This window comes from Bos mutus, chromosome 4 (genome assembly GCF_027580195.1).
Source record: "Bos mutus isolate GX-2022 chromosome 4, NWIPB_WYAK_1.1, whole genome shotgun sequence".
Classification (NCBI taxonomy): domain Eukaryota; kingdom Metazoa; phylum Chordata; class Mammalia; order Artiodactyla; family Bovidae; genus Bos; species Bos mutus.
The window spans coordinates 22181934-22201051 of record NC_091620.1 but is presented as its reverse complement, the minus strand read 5'-3'; the positions used below and the strand labels follow the sequence as shown (position 1 = coordinate 22201051).

Below are 19118 nucleotides of genomic sequence, written 5' to 3'. Positions count from 1 at the left end.
GGTTCCTGGTCAAATCATTTTCTCCTCCAGTCCAGTTTCCCACTTAACTTCCTTCCTTGTATATGTGCTCAGTCATGGCCGACTCTGCGACCCCATGGACTGTAGCCTTCCAGGCTGGCTCCTCTGTCCATGGAATTTCCCAGGCAAGAGTACTGGAGTGGGTTGCCACTTCGAGCTCCAGGGGATCTTCCCTACCCAGGGACAAAACTCATATCTCTTGGGTCTTCCTTACCACTGAGTCACCTGGGAAGCCCTCCTCAACTAGGTAATAAAGTTTCCAAACCCTTTCCCAGTCCTGCCAGCTTGAATCTCTAGGGAAGTCCTAGAAAACTTACTCTAGTCTCACCTGGTGGAGAAGGCAATGGCAACCCACTCCAGTACTCTTGCCTGGAAAATCCCATGGACGGAGGAGCCTGGTAGGTTGCAGTCCATGGGGTCACACAGAGTCGGACATGACTGAGAGACTTCACTTTCACTTTTCACTTTCCTGCATTGGAGAAGGAAATGGCAACCCACTCCAGTGTTCTTGCCTGGAGAATCCCAGGGACAGGGGAGCCCGGTGAGCTGCCGTCTATGGGGTTGCACAGAGTTGGACACAACTGAAGCAACTTAGCACCAGCAGCAGTCTCACCTGAAGCTAGCCTTAAGGCTCATAAATTTTTTAAAAAGAATTTGCGATAGATCTGTTAATTGCCGACAAAAGCATCCTGTCAGACGTCAGATTGCTTCCTTTCATCTTTAAAATCAATTATTTGTAGAGACGTAAGCATAAGATCTCAATGGGTTATTATCTACATGCCTTGCATAAGTTCAAAGGACAACCTCAGTTAGGATTTCCAGAACAACCTGAAAAAAAAAAAAACTAAACAAGTTGAGAAATCTCTTCCCTCCCACTGCTCCTCCCTCCGGCTCTCCTTTCTTTGATTAAATAGGCATTAGCACACCTTCTCAAGAAGACTGCTCTGTGGTGTTCACTATCATCTCTGCACATTTGAAACCTCAGACTCTCCCAGATGCACCTCAGCGCTGTGTATCACCGCATACCTCTAAGCGATGGGAACAGCATTCCTATCATCGGACTTGGTACCTACTCGGAACCTAAATCGGTAAGCTTGTCTCTCCCTCTTTTTTTTTTTTTTTAAATGAATGCTTTCCTAAAGGATAATCTGTCATTCATTTTGAATGGACTTCACTGATTTAATTTTTGTAGTAATGAATGGAACCTTGAAGGACAGCTATTTGGCTGAATGAGTACTGAGCCAAAGGTTGAATCGGTTTACAATTTAAAAGTATCTTGACTTAACGAATGGGACCTTTCTGCTTCTTTTACTAAAATTCAGCCTGAATACTGATTATTAGATTGAACTGAAGCACATAAAATTTCTGAGTTTCTGGTTTATGATTTTCTTTAAGTTCGTATTTGAGAATTTTAAGTTCTGTCTGACAAAACTTTTAGTGAAAACCTACCATATATGAAGCACTAGGGGCTTCTCAGGTGGCACAGTGGTAAAGAACCCACCTGCCAATACAGGAGACATAAGAGAAGCAGGTTTGATCCCTGGATTGGGAAGGTCCCGTGGAGAAGGAAATAACTACCTATTTCAGTATTCTTGCCTGGAAAATCCCATGGACAGAGGAGCCTGGCAGGCTACAACCCATGGGATCACAAAGAGTTGGACAGGATGAGCAACTGAACGGAACTGAACCAGAATAAAGAGCAGTATGTCTGGGAATGCTACTGAAATTTGAGTGATCCTGAGTGAATGAACTCTGTTAAGCTAAGTTAAGCAGAGTTGAGGCAGGACATTGTAGACAGAGAGGGAAGCATAGAAGCACAAAGTTAACCATCTAATTATGTCATGCCTCTGCTTAATTTCTCAATGTGCGTGCGTGTGTGCGTGCATGCTCAGTCACTCAGTATGGCTCCCTATCGATTATAGGGTGGAGGACACACTCCTTATTCACACCTTGGACTTTATGGTTCAGTCAAGACCTGTCAGTTCAGCAGCACCTCCCACCACTCTTCCACCTCTCTCCACGTGTGAAACACAGCTCCTCGAATAACGCACCGAACTCCATGACCGTGAACGTGCTGCTTTCCACCTGGAACATCCTTTCTCCTGAGCTGGTCAATTTTTACTAAACCTGCAAGACTCAGCTGAAGGATTCCTCTCCTTAGAAACCCACCTCCTAGCCACCACAGCTTGCCCCTCCTGTGTGTTCAGGAACCTCTTTGTGCGCAACTCTACTGAAGCAGTTATCACACGACATTGTAACCATTGTTTCTCTGCAATCTTCCCCACAAGATGTAAAATCCATCAGGAAAGAGACCATTTCTTGTTCAGCTCTATACTCCCAGTATAGTGTTTGGCATGTGCTGGGTGTTCAGCTAATGCTTGTTAAGTGAATGAATTTGTGAAAGGAGATGCATAATACATATATATAGCTTCCCAGGTGGCACAGTGGTGAAGAATCCGCCTACAATGTAGGAGACTCGAGTTTGATCTCTGAGTCAGGAAGATCCCTTGGAGAAGGAAATGGCAACCCGCTCCAGTATCCTTGCCTGGAAAATTCCATGGACAGAGGAGCCTGGCAGGCTACAAGTCCAAGAGGTTACAGAGTTGGACACAGAGTTGGACACAGCTGAGTACGCATGCACACCTCTGTGTGTGTGTGTGCATCGGAGGCCATGGAGATGTAAAGGCTTACAATAATAATAGCTTAAATTTCCTTAATACCTAACCATGTGCCAGGAACTAGTACTTTATAGTACATGCATTTTCTGACTTAATCCTCACAACATTATGAAATACTATTTTATCCTGTTTTACAGGTGAGAAAACAGAGGCATTGAGATATAAAATAAAATCCCCCAAACCTAAAGAAGAGAACTGGAATGTGAGCCTATGTAGTTTGGTCCCAGATTGTACCTTCTGGATCTCTATACTATATTGCCTGTTATAACTATCTGTTATGTCAATAAGGCTGCATATTTTTATGACTTTCTATGTGTATTTCTATATATGAAAGTATATAGGTCTATATATCCAGAAAGTACTTAGGATGAATACATGGATAGATAGATAGTTAGGTAGCTGGGTAGAATGATAGATCTAGGATATGAATCTGATTATTTCACTCCTCTGTTTAATTATTTCAATGACCCCCTACCAATTATATGACTTCTTACTTGTGCATCTATCATTCTATCTTTCTACCTATCTCCTGAAACTCAGTAGGGCTCCAAGTGTTGCATTTACCAATAAAAATTATTAAGTGCCTACTATGTGTCTAGTAATGCTACAGGTTAGAGACATTCTAACCTGTATGTTATGAATGTTAGAGACATTTGAAAGTAGTTGTGTGTCATCCCAAAAAAGGTTGTAATTCATTTCAGAAGATAAGACATAGTGCAGTTAGAGAATATGGCATTAGTGGCATCCTGCACTGTGGATGCGCCAGCCACATTTGTGATCAGAAATACAGAGCTAATCCAATGCCTCACAAAATTCATAGGTGAAGAACACAACCCACCACGGAAGATTTGGGGGAGGAGGAGACAGGGAGCAGGGTATCTCTTAGCCAGAGCACTCCTTACATTCTGTTCAAAGCCACACAACTGACAATTCCCTCACCACTGACCCAGGACGGATGAGGCAGACACTAGGGGTACCTGTGCCCAAGTCAGTCGCTGGGAAATCAAAGTGTCGTATTAGATTTAATGTCAGACTCTTTGTCTGAGGGCTGCAATCTGAGGCCCAGATTCAGTCTTCTCCCCTCAGTGGGCCTGAGGTTCTTTACACAACCTTTCATCTCTCAAGAGATGGAAGGAGAATGACAGGCTGAAGTAACTGAAATCCTTTACAGTTTGTGTGTATATAATCAAGTCAGTCAATATTTGTCCTGGGATCCTGTTCCATTTTGATACAGAAGTTAGAGAGCAGCAGGCGCCAGGGAAAGGTCTAGGCTTATCTTGAGGGAAGGCTGGGTGGGCACAGAGGTGAAAGGCAGAGATAAAGAAGATTTAACAGCAAGCTCTTCTCCAGCATCCGCCCAGCTGGGACTCCACTGTTGCACAGGCAGCAGGAACTGTAGCGCGGCAGTCCAGAGGAACGTTACCACGCAGCTGTGTGAGGCCAACCAGCCTTCTGATTTACAAAGACTTTTTTTCTCTCTCTCTTACTATGCCCAACTTTCTTATAAAGATTGTTCATACCTGTAGAGTCAGGGAATTTGAGACAGAACGAACATTTAGTGGCACCAAGCTCTCTGTGCATGTCCTCGGTGGATGATCACTAATGAAAACTGGGATGTACATATCATCTCTGTACCGTTTCCCTAAGACAGCCCCCCAGAATGGTTTCACACAGGGATGAGATCAACCATAATAGCCTCCCAAAAGATCACTCTTTTTTCTCTCTCTCTCTCTATATCTCCATTGGAGAAAGTCTGATAGGCAAGAGTTTTGAATCCTGTTCTTTTTCCTGCTTTGATAGAAATTAATTTGATTTCCTGATGCATATCAGCCCATGAGTTAATAACCAATATTTTTCAAAACTTCAAATAAAACTCAAGAATGTTACCAAGTGTGTAAATGACACAAATCTAGGACCAACTGCAAGTATTTTGGAAAATGGGCAATTCAGTAAATATTTTTGTGTGCCTAACCATGTACGAGTGGGTCCCCAGGTGGCTTAGTGGTGAAGAATCCTCCTGCCAAACAGGAGACACAGGTTTGATCCCTGGGTTGGGAAGATCCCATGGAGAATGAAATGGCAACCCACTCCAGTATTCTTGCCTGGGGAATCCCATGGACAGAGGAGCCTAGTGGGCTACAGTCCATAGGATCACAAACAGTTGGACACAACTTAGTGAAAGTCCCTCAGTCGTGTCTGACTCTTTGTGACCCCATGGACTATACAGCCCATTGAATTCTCCAGGCCAGAATAGTGGAGTGGGTAGCCTTTCCCTTCTCCATGGGATCTTCCCAACCCAGAGGTCAAACTCAGGTCTCCCACATTAAAGGGAGAGTCTTTATCAGCTGAGCCACAAGGGAAGCCCAAGAATACTGGAGTGGGTAGCCTACCCCTTCTTCAGTGGATCTTCCCAACCCAGGAATCGAACTGGGGTCTCCTGCATTGCAGGTGGATTCTTTATGAACTGACTTAGTGACTAAGCAACAAATGTACGAGGCATTTTTCTAAGTAACACAGGGATGAAAACTATGGGTTAGAAACAGGGATTTAAAATCTGTGGGTGATTTAAGGCAGAAAAAGTAAATACACATAAAAATAAAACATAAGGAAAAGCTGAAGTGCTTTAAGAGAGACAGCACTTGTTTGAAGATGAAAGTAACAACAGTTACAGGGTTATAACTGAGGCAGTACCCCTTCCTGGGTGGCCCTGGTTAAGATTTCTGTCGCTATCCATAATTTTCACACTCTGAAGAGTGAGTCAAAGGCTTTGTACATGGGGCAGAGACCGGGAAGTCCAAGTCCTTAAGTACCAACCAAGGAGGAGCCTAAAACATCAAGGGGACGCTGTGATGGAATTCTGCAGTGAGGAAGAGAGATTGGTGTCAACGCTGAATACATGGGCAAGTGAGAATTTATAACCAAGGAGTAGGGTCTGGGTCTATGAGTACAAAATTACTAAAAGGAAACTTTGGGAATAAGGGACTGCTGCTGCTGCTGCTGCTGCTAAGTCGCTTCAGTTGTATCCGACTCTGTGCGACTCCATAGACGGCAGCCCACCAGGCTCCCCCATCCCTGGGATTCTCCAGGCAAAAACACTGGAGTGGGTTGCCATTTCCTTCTCCAATGCATGAAAGTAAAAAGTGAAAGTGAAGTCTCTCAGTCGTGTCTGACTCTTCGAGACTCCCTGGACTGCAGCCTACCAGGCTCCTCCGTCCATGGGATTTTCCAGGTAAGAGTACTGGAGTGGGTTGCCATTGCCTTCTCCAGGAGATAAGGAACAATTCTTGCTAAAGCAACTTAACAGGATTCTTGCTGAAAAGAGGGAGTGACTAGACATCTCCTGGGACACAGTTCAGTTGAGTTCAGTTCAGTCACTCAGTTGTGTCCGACTCTTTGGAACCCCGTGAACTGCAGCACGTCAGGCCTCCCTGTCCATCAACTCCCAGAGTCCACCAAAACCCATGTCCATTGAATTGGTGATGCCATCCAACCATCTCATCCTCTGTCATCCCCTTCTCCTCCTGCCCTCAATCTTTCCCAGCATCAGGGTCTTTTCAAATGAGTCAGCTCTTTGCATCAGGTGGCCAAAGTATTGGAGCTTCAGCTTCAACATCAGTCCTACCGTAAATGAACCCCCAGGACTGATTTCTTTTAGGATGGACTGGTTGAATCTCTTTGCTGTCCAAGGGACTCTCAAGAGTCTTCTCTAACACCACAGCTCAAAAGCATTCATTCTTTAGCACTCAGCTTTCTTTATAGTCCAACTCTCACATCCATACATGACCACTGGAAAAACCATAACCTTGACTAGATGGACCTTTGTTGGCAAAGTAATGTCTCTGCTTTTTAACATGCTGTCTGGATTGGTCATAACTTTCCTTCCAAGGAGTAAGCATCTTTTAATTTCATGGCTGCAGTCACCATCTGCAGTGATTTTGGAGCCCAGAAAAATAAAGTCTGACACTGTTTCCCCATCTATTTGCTATGAAGTGATGGGACCGGATGCCATGATCTTAGTTTTCTGAATGTTGAGCTTTAAGTCAACTTTTTCACTCTCCTCTTTCACTTTCATCAAGAGGTTCTTTAGTTTTTCTTCACTTTCTGCCATAAGGGTGGTGTTATCTGAATATCTGAGGTTATTGATATTTCTCCCAGCAATCTTGATTCCAGCTTGTGCTTCCTCCAGCCCAGTGTTTCTGATGATGTACTCTGCATATAAGTTAAATAAGCAGGGTGACAATATACAGCCTTGACGTACTCCTTTTCCTATTTGGAACCAGTCTGTTGTTCCATGTCCAGCTCTAACTGTTGCTTCCTGACCTGCATACAGGTTTCTCAAGAGGCAGGTCAGGTGGTCTGGTATTCCCATCTCTTTCAGAATTTTCCACAGTTTATTGTGATCCATACAGTCAAAGGCTTTGGCATAGTCAATAAAGCAGAAATAGATGTTTTTCTGGAACTCTTGCTTTTCTATGATCCAGCAGATGTTGGCAATTTGATCTCTGGTTCCTCTGCCTTTTCTAAAACCAGCTTGAACATCTGGAAGTTCATGGTTCGCGTATTGCTGAAGCCTGGCTTGGAGAATTTTAAGCATTACTTTACTAGCGTGTGAGATGAGTGCAATTGTGTGGTAGTTTGAGCATTCTTTGGCATTACCTTTCTTTGGGATTGGAATGAAAACTGACCTTTTCCAGTCCTGTGGCCATGGCTGAGTGTTCCAAATTTGCTGGCATATTGAGTTCAGCACTTTCACAGCATCATCTTTCAGGATTTGAAATAGCTCAATTGGAATTCCATCACCTCCACTAGCTTTGTTCGTAGTGATGCTTCCTAAGGCCCACTTGACTTCACATTCCAGGATGTCTGGCTCTAGGTGAGTGATCACACCATCGTGATTATCTGGGTTGTGAAGATCTTTTTTGTACAGTTCTTCTGCGTATTCTTGCCAACTCTTCTTAACATATTCTTGCTTCTGTTAGGTCCCTATCATTTCTGTCCTTTATTGAGCCCATCTTTGCATGAAATGTTCCCTTGGTATCTCTAATTTTCTTGAAGAGATCTCTAGTCTTTCCCATTCTATTGTTTTTCTCTATCTCTTTGCATTGATTGCCGAGGAAGGCTTTCTTATCTCTCCTTGCTATTCTTTGGAACTCTGCATTCAAATGGGTATATCTTTCCTTTTCTCCTTGCTTTTTGCTTCTCTTCTTTTCACAGTTTTTTGTAAGGCCTCCTCAGACAGCCTTTTTGCTTTTTTGCATCTTTTCCTTGGGGATGTTGATTCCTGTCTCCTGTACAATGTCATGAACCTCCGTCCATAGTTTATCCGGCACTCTGTCTATCAGATCTGGTCCCTTAAATCTATTTCTCACTTCCACTGTATAGTCATAAGGGATTTGATTTAGGTCATACCTGAATGGTCTAATGGTTTTCTCCACTTTCTTCAATTTAAGCCTGAATTTGGCAATAAGGAGTTCATGATCTGAGCCACAGTCAGCTCCTGGTCTTGTTTTTGCAGACTGTATAGAGCTTCTTCTACATTGGCTGCAAAGAATATAATCAATCTGATTTTTATGTTGACCATCTTGTGATGTCCATGTGTTGTTGGAAGAGGGTGTTTGCTATGACCAGTGTGTTCTCTTGGCAAAACTCTATTAGCCTTTGCCCTGCTTCATTCTGTATTCCAAGGCCAAATTTGCCTGTTACTCCAGGTGTTTCTTGGGGCACAGTGGAGTATGAGAAGCATGATTTCATATCAAAAGTGAACAGATATGGAGGGTGAGAGGGTGTGCTTAAACTGATGTAGCAGAATTCTTGCTATACTTGGACAGAGCAGAAATAAGTATGAAAGTCCATGTTGGAAAAGAGTTCAAAGGAGCCTGATTAGAGGTTGGTCCATGAAAGAATCCTTTGCAGGGTTAAGGCTGTTTTCACAATCTCTGCCTAAAGGGACCAGGGACAAGGCAGGAACCATAAGTCAATGGTCCTGGAGAGCCAAGTCTGCTTCTCAACCTTGTTGTGCTTGCCCATTTTGATAATAGATATGAGCACTGCTGCTGCTGCTGCTAAGTCGCTTCAGTCGTGTCCGACTCTGTGCGACCCCATAGACTCAGCCCACCAGGCTCCTCCGTCCCTGGGATTCTCCAGGCAAGAGTACTGGAGTGGGTTGCCATTTCCTTCTCCAATGCCTGAAAGTGAAAAGTGAAAGTGAAGTCACTCAGTCGTGTCCGACTCTTCATGACCCCATAGACTGCAGCCTACCAGGCTCCTCCGTCCATGGGATTTTCCAGGCAAGAGTACTGGAGTCGGGTGCCATCGCCTTCACAGTGGTAAAGAATCTGTTTGCCAACGCAGGAGATGCAGGAGTTAGGAAGCTCCCCTGGAGAAGGGCATGGCAACCCACTTCCGTATTCTTGCCTGGAGAATCCCATAGACAAAGGAGCCTGGTGGGCTACAGTCCAGGGTGTTGCAAAGATTCGGACACGATTGCGCATGCACACGTATATGTGTGAGTGCAAGAAATGCTTTCTTCTTCACTACAATACAAAACCAAAACACACAAAAAACTAACAAAAACACATGCATGTAACACTCAGGAGACCACTGCTGGTACAGACACAGTAAAGTCCCAGGGATTTCATGCACTGTTCTAAACGAACATGGCAATTTCTCCACTACAGCCAGTTGTCATTCATAAACAAAAGTTCAGTGTGGCCTGATCTTCTCACATTTTTCAGAGAATTTTGTAAAGTAATTAACATTTTTTAAGTAATGGCAACTCGTTTATATTACTGTAAAACACTGTGTGGGCTAGTATTTTAAGGGTCAAAGAAAGTAATTCAGCTGGGGTTTGTTTTTACTTTTAGTAGAGTGAATATCCTGAGTTCCATTCAGCACTTGTGACACCTTCACACTCACTCCCGTTACAGAAACCCTGGCTCTTAGAAATCAAATACCAAGAACTGACTTGTGCATTTTATGTCATTCCTCTCCAGAGGCAATGAATACTGTGCATCAAACTGCAAAAAAAAAAAAAAAAGCTTGATAGTTGAGGTAGATGGTAATAAAAAAAAATACCAGGGAGAAAAACGTAGATTCATATTTCAAAGCCATTAACCTGCCAACGTTAAAATGGATTAAAATGAGCAGAGATGAAATATACAGAGATGAAGTGAGATGGCTTCCATAATAAATCAGGCAAAAAGTAATAAGAACTTGAACTTGGTTGGTGGCTGTGAGGAATATAATTTGGCTGGAGCCTAGAAAAGAAATAACCTGGCTGAAGGATACAAATCATGGAGTAGATTCTACAAAGCTCCAGCTACCAACTGGGTCCAAACAAAGGAGAATGGATAGTAGCTCCAAGGACAAAAATGGATGTTCCATGCCCAGGTTACTACATTCTTTGGATCTAAGGTTTTGAGTTTATCTGAGACTTACCTTTTATTTTTGACCTACTTCCTCATTTTTTTTAACATTTAAAAACCTGAAATATGCAGAGGGGTGAGTATATCTTCATTCTTATTTATTTTTATTGAAGTATAGTTGTTTTACAATGTTGTCAATTTCTGTTGTAAGCAAAGTGATTTGGTTATACATGTATATACATTCTTTTAAATATTTTTTTTCCATTATGGTTTATCATAGGGTATTTTTAAAATAGGGGAATACTTTTAAAGCCAACATCTGAGTAACCACCACACAGATCCAAAATTAGATATACCCACCCACAGAAACCCTCTGTGTGCCCTTTCCAGTCCAGAGCCCTCCTTTCCTCAAGAGGTAATTGGTCTTATAACTCTAATGGCAACTATTTTTTTGCTTTTTTCTAAAGGTCATTCAACTTTTTTCAGGTAGATTGCCTGGTTCCTCTTCATTTAGTTGTTCTTGTGGGTTGTCATCTTGTTCCTTCACTTGCAACATATTTATTTGTCATCTTGTTTTGTCTAACATCCTGTGTTTCTGGTCTCCTTTCCATAGGCTGCAGGATCTTAGTTCCTCTTGTTTCTGTCCCACTGCCCACTGGTACAGCAGGTTGGTATAGGGGCTTGTGCAGGCTTCCTGGTAGAAGGGCCAGGTGCCTGCCCTCTAGTGGTGGAGCTGGGTCTTGTCCTTCTGATGGGCAGAGCCATGTCAATGGGTGTGTTTTGAGGTGGCTCTGAGCTCAGTACTCAAAAGACAGAACAGCCTGTCTTCTAATGGGTGGAGCTGTGTTTCTACCTTGTTGGTTGTTTGGCTTGAGGCTTTCCAGCCCTGGAGCATGCAGGTTGATGGACGGGGCTGTCTTGGTGCTGAAATGTAGACATTTCAGGAGAGCTCACTCCAATCAGTATTCCCTGAGGCTTCTGTTACCAGTGTCCTTGCCCCAACAGTGAGTTATAGTCTACATTTATCTCCCCAAAAGACCCTCCAAGACCGCTGTGTATGTCTAGCCCAGGTTCTCATGGGGGTGCTCCTTTGTACTGGGTCCCAGTGCACATGAGACCTTGTGTGTACCCTCCAAGAGTTGCTATTGTTCAGTTACTGACTGTTTGCGACCCCATGGACTGCAGCATGCCAGGCTTCCATGTCCTTCACCACACCCCAGAGCTTGCTCAAACTCATGTCCATCCAGTCGGTGATGCTGTCCAACCATCTCATCCTCTGTCGTCCCCTTTTCCTCCTGCCTTCAATCTTTCCCAGCATCAGGGTCTTTTCAAATGAGTTGAATCTTCGCATCAGGTGGCCAAAGTATTGGAGTTTCAGCCTCAGCACCGGACCTTCCAATTGAATATTCAGGATTGATTTCCTTTAGGATTGATTGGTTTGATCTCCTTGCTGTCCAAGGGACTCTCAAGAGTCTTTTCCAACACCACAGCTCAAAAGCATCAATTCTTTGGCTCTCAGCCTTCCTTATGGGCCAACTTTCACATCCAGACATGACTATTGGAAAAATTATAGCTTTTACTATTTGGACTTAAGTCAATAAAGTAATGTCTCCGATTTTTGATATACTGTCTAGGTTGGTCATAACTTTCCTTCCAAGGAGCAAGCGTCTTTTAATTTCATGGCTGCAGTCACCATCTGCAGTGATTTTGGAGCCCAAGAAAATAAAGTCTGTCACTGTTTCTTGCCCTCCAAGAGTGGAGTTTCTGTTTCCCTAGCCCTGTGGAGCTCTTGCATTCAAGTATCACTGGCCTTCACAGCTAAACGCTCTTGGGGTTCTTCCTCCTAATACTAAACTGTCTGACTATCACGGAGGGCCATTTTTATGCAGCAGCATCCCTGTGCAGCCTGCCTGGGTTTAATATTTTTTGGTGCGAGGGTTGTTTTTAGTATAGATATCTGTGTGTGGCTGATGCGGTGGTGACCAGAGCTATACTGGATATTGATCAGGGCCTCCCCTTAGCTCTGTGGTTGTCCCTGCTCTGTCAAGGTGGGGTCTGCTCCCTAGTTGTTGTAGTCGAGGCCGCACCCCCCCCAAATCTGTTTCTTGGTTGTATTTCTGATCTGCGGTGTGAGGGAGGCAGAAGTGGAGCACTCCCACTGGGAGGGAAGCCACTGAGTATTCCTCCTCTGGAGCTGGTCACCTATGGGTGTCCTCTGTTGTGTCACCTTTCAACTGTTGTGCAAGCTCTCAGATTACACACTTCGCACTGCTTTCAGCCCCACCTTAACCATGGGCATGCCAGCAGTTGGCCTTGTGTCTCTCAGATGTTGATTTCACCAGGCCACCAGCACAGATCCGCTGAAGTCAGTGCCCAGGTTGCAGTAATCATGGATTTGGCCCTCTGTGGGCACTATGGAGGCAGCTCAGACTCTGGCCTGGCCCAACCCCCCTGTTTAAGTGCCCACAAAGTCTACAGCTGCTAAAGCTAGGCCCTTCTTGGACATAGGAGCCCTCGTTGTCTGTTTAGAAGTTCTGCAGACACTGAATGTCCAAAGCTGGTCTCAGGGGTGTCAATTTGCAGTTTTTGCAGTTGTGAGAAGAGATTTCAGCTTTTCTTCCTTAGTTTCATGGCCCTTGGGGCTCAGCTATAGTTTGAGCACCATCCCCACATGTGGACCACCCAAAGGGTCTGCTCCCAAGGCTGTCCTGGTGCACATAAGTCAGCCTTAGTGAGGAGGGGAGTGCGGATGCAGTAGTGGCCAGGGTCACAAGAAGGAAGCCTTTCCTAGTGCCCAGGGAGGCAAGGGCCACGTGTGGGGAGAGAGGCTTCAGTGGTGGTCCCACCTCTTGTGTGTCACTTAACAATGGTGCTTCACTTCTATAGTGGTCTACATTTCCTCCACAAGCATTCTCAGCTGCATTTTTCCCCACTCCCATTCCCTTAGGCTGTCTCCTCATAGCCAAGAGCAGTGCTCTCCCCAGGTCTGCTCACCAAACCCCTTGTTTAGCACCCAGCCCTCATGTGCACTGGCAACACACCTCTCAGGCTGGGGCACGCAGGGTTGTGGCACAGACCATCTGCAGGTCTCAGTCTGTCCTGCCTCAGTCAGTTCAGTCGCTCAGTCGTGTCCGACTCTTTGCAACCCCATGGACAGCAGCATGCCAGGCTTCTCTGTCCATCACTAACTCCTGGAGTTTACTCAAACTCATGTCCATCGTGTTGGTGATGCCATCAACCATATCATCCTCTGTTGGCCCCTTCTCTTCCCGCCTTCAATCTTTCCCAGCATCAGGGTCTTTTCAAATGAGTCAGTTCTTTGCATCAGGTGGCCAAAGTATTGGAGTTTCAGCTTCAGCATCAGACTTTCCAATGAATATTTAGGATTAGTTTCCTTTGGGATGGACTGGTTGGATCTCCTTGCAGTCCAAGGGACTCTCAAGAGTCTTCTTCAACACCACAGTTCAAAAGCATCAATTCTTCAGTGCTCAGACTTCTTCACAGTCCAACTCTCACATCCATACATGACCACTGGAAAAACCATAGCCTTGACCAGACAGACCTTTGTTGGTAAAGTAATGTCTGCCACAGATCATTTGTGCTGTCCTCTGATAGCCCCCAAAGCTCCCCTTCCATCCCAACTGATCTCCCCACCAGTGAGGGGGCTTCTTTAGATGTGGGAACTTCTCCTCTCCTTCAGCTCCCTCCAGGGGTGCAGCTTCCCATCCCATCTCCTCTCCTTTTCCTTTTCCCTTCTTTCTTTCATCCTACCTGGTTATGCAGGGATCTTTCTTGTCACTTTAGATGTCTGAGGTCCTCTGCTAGTGTTCAGCAGGTGCTCTGTGAGGACTGTTCAATTTGTAGATGTATTCTTGATGCACTTGTAGGGAGAGATGAACTCTACGTCCTCCTACTCCTCTGCCATCTTGACTCTCTCTAAAGGTCATACAAGAGAAAAAAAAATTTTTTTTAATTGAAATACAGTTGATTTGGAATGTTGCATTAGTTTCAAGTGTAAAGTTTATGTACAGATACATTCTTTTTCCCATTCTTTTCTCATATAGCTTATATATAAGATATTGAGTATGGCTTCCTGTGCTATACACCAGGTCCTTTTTGGTTATCTGTTTTATACAGCTACTACTGTACGTTAATCTCAAACTCCTAGTTTATCCCACCTCCCCTTTCCCCTTTGGTAACCATAATTTTGTTTTCTATGTATGTGAGTCTATTTTTGTTTTGTAAATAAGTTCATTTTTTTTTAGATTCTACATCTACATGATATTATTCAATATTTGTCTCTGTCTGACTTACTTCACTTAGTATGTAATCTCTGGATCCACCCATGTTGCTGCAAATGGCATTATTTCATTCCTTGTTTATGACTGAGTAATAGTCCATTGTACATATATATTTCCACATCTTTATCCATTCCTCTGTTGATGGGCACTTAAGTTGTTTCCATATCTTGGCTATTGTAACAAATGCTGTGATGAACATAGGGGTGCATATATCTTTTCAAATTTTGACAGTTGTTGGATGTCTTATAAATGGAAACATACTGAATGCACTATTTTTTGATTTGCCTCTGTTTCCTAATATTATGCTGTAAGAGTCACCGTGTTATTGCTGATCAGCCACTTTTATTGCTGTATAACATTGAATTCAAAGAATATATCAGTATCTGCATTCTATTGGTGGGCATTTGTATCGCTCCCAGTTTGGGCTTTCACAGACAGTATTGCTACAAAGAGTCTTACACACATCTTGTTGCACAAGCACATGAGTTTCTCTAAGACATGCACTGTATGAGTATCAGTATCTTCAGTTTTAGTAGATGATATCCATATAGACAATTTCCAAAGTAGTTATGTAGTTTACATTCCCTCTAAGAATTCATGGGTGAACTTCTTGCTCCACACTATCACCAATACTTGGTGTCTTTTTAATTTATGCAACTTTAGTAAGAGTAAAATCATCTTTCATTGTGGTTTTAACTTGCATCTTCTTTACCCTACATAAAAATGGTCAATTTTCATATTTTTTCATATTTTATTAGCCAGTTGTATGTTTTTTGCAAAATGGCTTTGCCTTCTATGCATTATTCTTTATTGGATTTTTCTCTTTTTATTTATATGGTGAATTTTAAAAATATCTGGATATGAGTTCTTTATCAATTATGTCATGTAAAACTACCTCTTTTGAATTGCCTTTTCCAATAGTGTCTTTTGATGATCAGACGTCGATGCAATGCGGGACACCTGGGTTTGATCCCTGGGTCAGGAAGATACCCTGGAGAAGGAAATGACAACCCACTCCAGTACTCTTGCCTGGAAAATTCCATGGACAGATGATCCATGGGATTGCAAAGAGTTGCACAGGACTGAGCAACTTCACTTCTGACTTTGATGATCAGGGTTTCTCAATTTTAATACTGTCACATTTACCACTCTTCTAATTTATAATTAGCACTTTCTTTAGCTTGTTTAAGAAATCCTCCTTTACCCAAGTGTCTTAGTTTGGGTACTCTGGGAAACAGCCTCTGGGAGAAGGAAATTTGCATGCAGGAGGCTTACTGGGGCGTAGTCTCAGGAACCAGACCTGCAAGGGGGTGAGAAAAGCAGGTCTGTGAAGAAGGGAGGGTTGAACTGTGATACAGCAGCTCATCAACCCCACAGAGAGCTTGTTGTACTAAGTCAAGGGGACAAGGCTTTTACACACTTGCACCGTCCATAGAGGGAATCAGTATGTATAATTAGCAGCCAGCACTACTGACAGCTGAGGAAATGAGTGCCTCTGTTTTGGGGGCTACCCCATGCCAACTACTAGTCTACCCCTGGTGCCAACTAGACCTACTGGCTTTGTGTGCTAAGTTCTTCCCTGGGAAAAACCCTTCAATAATTATTTGGTTTCTTTCCTAGAAAAAGTTTTAAAGAGGTAGGTTGTCAGTTGAATACGACTCCTGCCACTAAGGCTGTCTTAAGAACTTCCCTGGTGGCCCAGTGGTTAAGAATCCACCTGCCAATGCAGGGACACGGGTTCAATCCGTGGGTCAGGAAGATCCCACGTGCCATGGGGCAACTAAGCCCGCACACCACAAAAGACCCAGCGCAGCTAAAAAATAAATAAATATTAAAGCTGTCTTCAAGCTGCAATTGATACTTATTGTCTCCCTCTGAGACTCCCAATTCTAGATTTCTGCACCCTTAGCCTACACCTCTGCTGGTCTGGGTGGCTTATGTGGTATTATGACCCAGATTCTCATCTCTGAACTGTGTGAGTCTCTTGCCAACTTATCCTTCTCAGATCATTTACTCAGGTCATTGTCCATTAACTATCGAAATTGGGAAAGGGTATATCATTGACCTGGGTGCTAAACACTTTCTTCCCTGTCCCACTGGGTAAATATGGAGGAGCTCTACTGCCTTCGATTTTAAAACTCACTCATCCCTGCCAGAATGGCAGCTTTTCACCTTGAATGCTAAACTCTAGAAATAAGGAGCCTGGTTTGCCCCTGGAAACTAGGATCCATGGAGCCCAAAACTCAGGGATGGGAATCACACATTTTCTAAATGGCGTCAAAGGGAGTGATGCTAAGTCTGTTGGGTTTTCAGACTCCTGTATTCTACTTGTGGGTCACACAACACTGGATGGTGGAAGTTAACCTAGGATATGTCACACCTCATCCTTACTGGATTCCCCACTTTCTTAAGTCGATAAAAGGTGCTGCTGTCCATTTCAGAAAACAGACTTCTTATTTTACTAAAAGTGTTCTTATGTATGGAGTCAGTTTTTTTGTATTTTAGATTCTCTGATCTTATCACTTATTTGAGTCTACAAACATGGTATTCTATTTGAGCTTTCTTATTTTTCCCTAAAATTAATTTCCCCCAGAGAATCTGTCTTAATTTACATAGAATTCTCTTATGCTACATTTAAGACCTACAGAGAAGTATTAATACTTTTCTCACATCCACATTTCCAAATAGTTCCTCCATGTTGATTAGAATTAAGTCCCAAATAGTAATTCACCTCACTGCTGCTTCTGCCATCTAACAAAATACTTTTAGCAAGTAAAGATTGTTTAGAAAAGGCTCTTTAATGATACCTGAAATCAAACTTTTCACTACTATAACCTGCTGCTGTGCCATAATCTTTACTTAAAAAAGCACCAGCCATATATTACTCAGGCTGAATCAGTACCACACTCCTACCTTAGTCCTTGTTGTTTACCCTTTCTTTGTACTAAATGTTTCTTTTCTTGGGTTAACCTTTGAAAATACAATTATATAGTGACTTCCCTGGTGGTTCAGTGGCTAAGATTCTGTGCTCCCAATGCAGGGGGCCTGGGTTCAGTACCTGGTCAGGGAACTAGGTCCCCTATGCTGCAACTAAGGGTCTGCATGCTGCAACTGAGCATCCCGCAACCGAGCATCCCGCAACTGAGCATCCCGCATGCCACAATGAAGATCTAAGACCACACATGTTGTGACTAAGGCCTAGCACAGCCAAATAAATTTAAAAAAATTTTTAAGAAAATACAATCATATATTTCAATATGCATTGTTTTGGGCTTTTCCCCTTGTATTAAATTTACTTTAGCTGTATACTTGGTGGCTCAGTGGTAAAGAATCTGCCTGCCAATCCAGGAAACTCGGGTTCAATCCCTGGGCTGGGAAGATGCCCTGGAGAAGGGAATGGAAACCTACTCCAGTATTCTTGCCTGGAGAATTCCATTGACAGAGGAGCCTGGAGGGCTACAGTCCATGGGGTCACATAGGGTCAGCCATAACTGAGCGACTAACACTTTTCACTTTCCCTTTTCATACTTAAACTATCAGCTCCAACCCACAGAATCTCAGTGATATGTCTGAGATATATTTACTATCTCATATTGAACTTTATTGCTTTTTGTTAGTACTACGTATACACCCAAGAAAGAAAGCAGTATTTTCACCTTTTCCCCAGTAAATTTCTGATTCTACCCGAACCCTCCTCTTCCCACTGTGCTTTTATTGTCACAGTTGTCATCCATAACACCTCGTTTTACAGCTTGGGGGGTTTGGGCTTAATTTCTGTTCGAGCTTTATTGATCATGTTGTTAAGTCACCCAAGATGTGTTTCTAACATTCCTGAAAAGTGTGTCTCCCTTTCCCAACTATTTTACATTTGTGACTATGAATTCTTTTTTTCTAATACCATCTGTGTAGCCAACTGGTTCATTTTTCCTATCCTCTTAACATTAGTAGTAATGACTTTTAACTGAAATAGGGGAAGAAAAGAGTTTATGCTCCCAACACTTTCTGTTTCCAGCCCAGAACTATAAAGTCACTAGATATACAAGAGATTCCTGGTCTCATTCATTCCGCAACAAATCACCACTTGTCTGATATGACATTATCAAGCATTTGATTAGAATACTGAAAATACAGACACAAGCGCAAGTAGTTTTCAACATTTGTGAATGAGATGGGAATGATCATCATCTGAATATAAGGTCTACAAATCTACAAATAGCATTAAGCCTCTCCCCTATACAAAACCTAAAATAGGACTTGGAATTTTAATTTGATGAGATTAGTTGTTTGTCTTAAGGAAAGTCTCCATCAAGTCCTTCACTTCTCATTAAGAAAAAATGTAAATGAAGCACACTTTTGCATATTTAAATGTCTTCATAACTAAAGATCAGTAATTTATATGTGATTTGAAAAATGAATAACTTACACCTCAAGTGCTAAGAATTTGTCAGGTTTGGGGGTCCTGAATACCCTCCGTCTTATGCTTCATGCGGTTTTATGAAACGAACAAAGCTCTGGCTGCCAAATTTGATAAAAATGCATCTTGAAAAATGTAACACACCCCTGACAATCTTTTTATCCCAGCTCTACTGAGGTATAATTGACATAAAATAAACCACATGTATTTAAAGTGTACAGTTTGATGAGTTTGACACATGTATATATTTGTGAAGCCATCATCATAATTAAGACAGTAAACGTATCATCACTGCAAGCTTGTTTGAACTCCCTTGTTTTCCCTCCCTATGATTCATGCCCAC

General features: G+C 43.0%; 1 protein-coding gene across 2 annotated transcripts in view; it reads left to right on the top strand.

The window, feature by feature from the left end:
• The first annotated feature begins 1013 nt into the window (after positions 1 to 1013).
• The window catches only part of AKR1D1 (aldo-keto reductase family 1 member D1), a 50326-nt gene continuing 32221 nt past the window's right edge, over positions 1014 to 19118 (top strand). For both annotated transcript variants that reach the window (XM_005897686.3, XM_005897685.3), the window contains exon 1: positions 1014 to 1106. In XM_005897686.3, coding sequence (XP_005897748.1) covers positions 1014 to 1106 — 93 coding nt within the window. The remainder of the gene's footprint in view (positions 1107 to 19118) is intronic.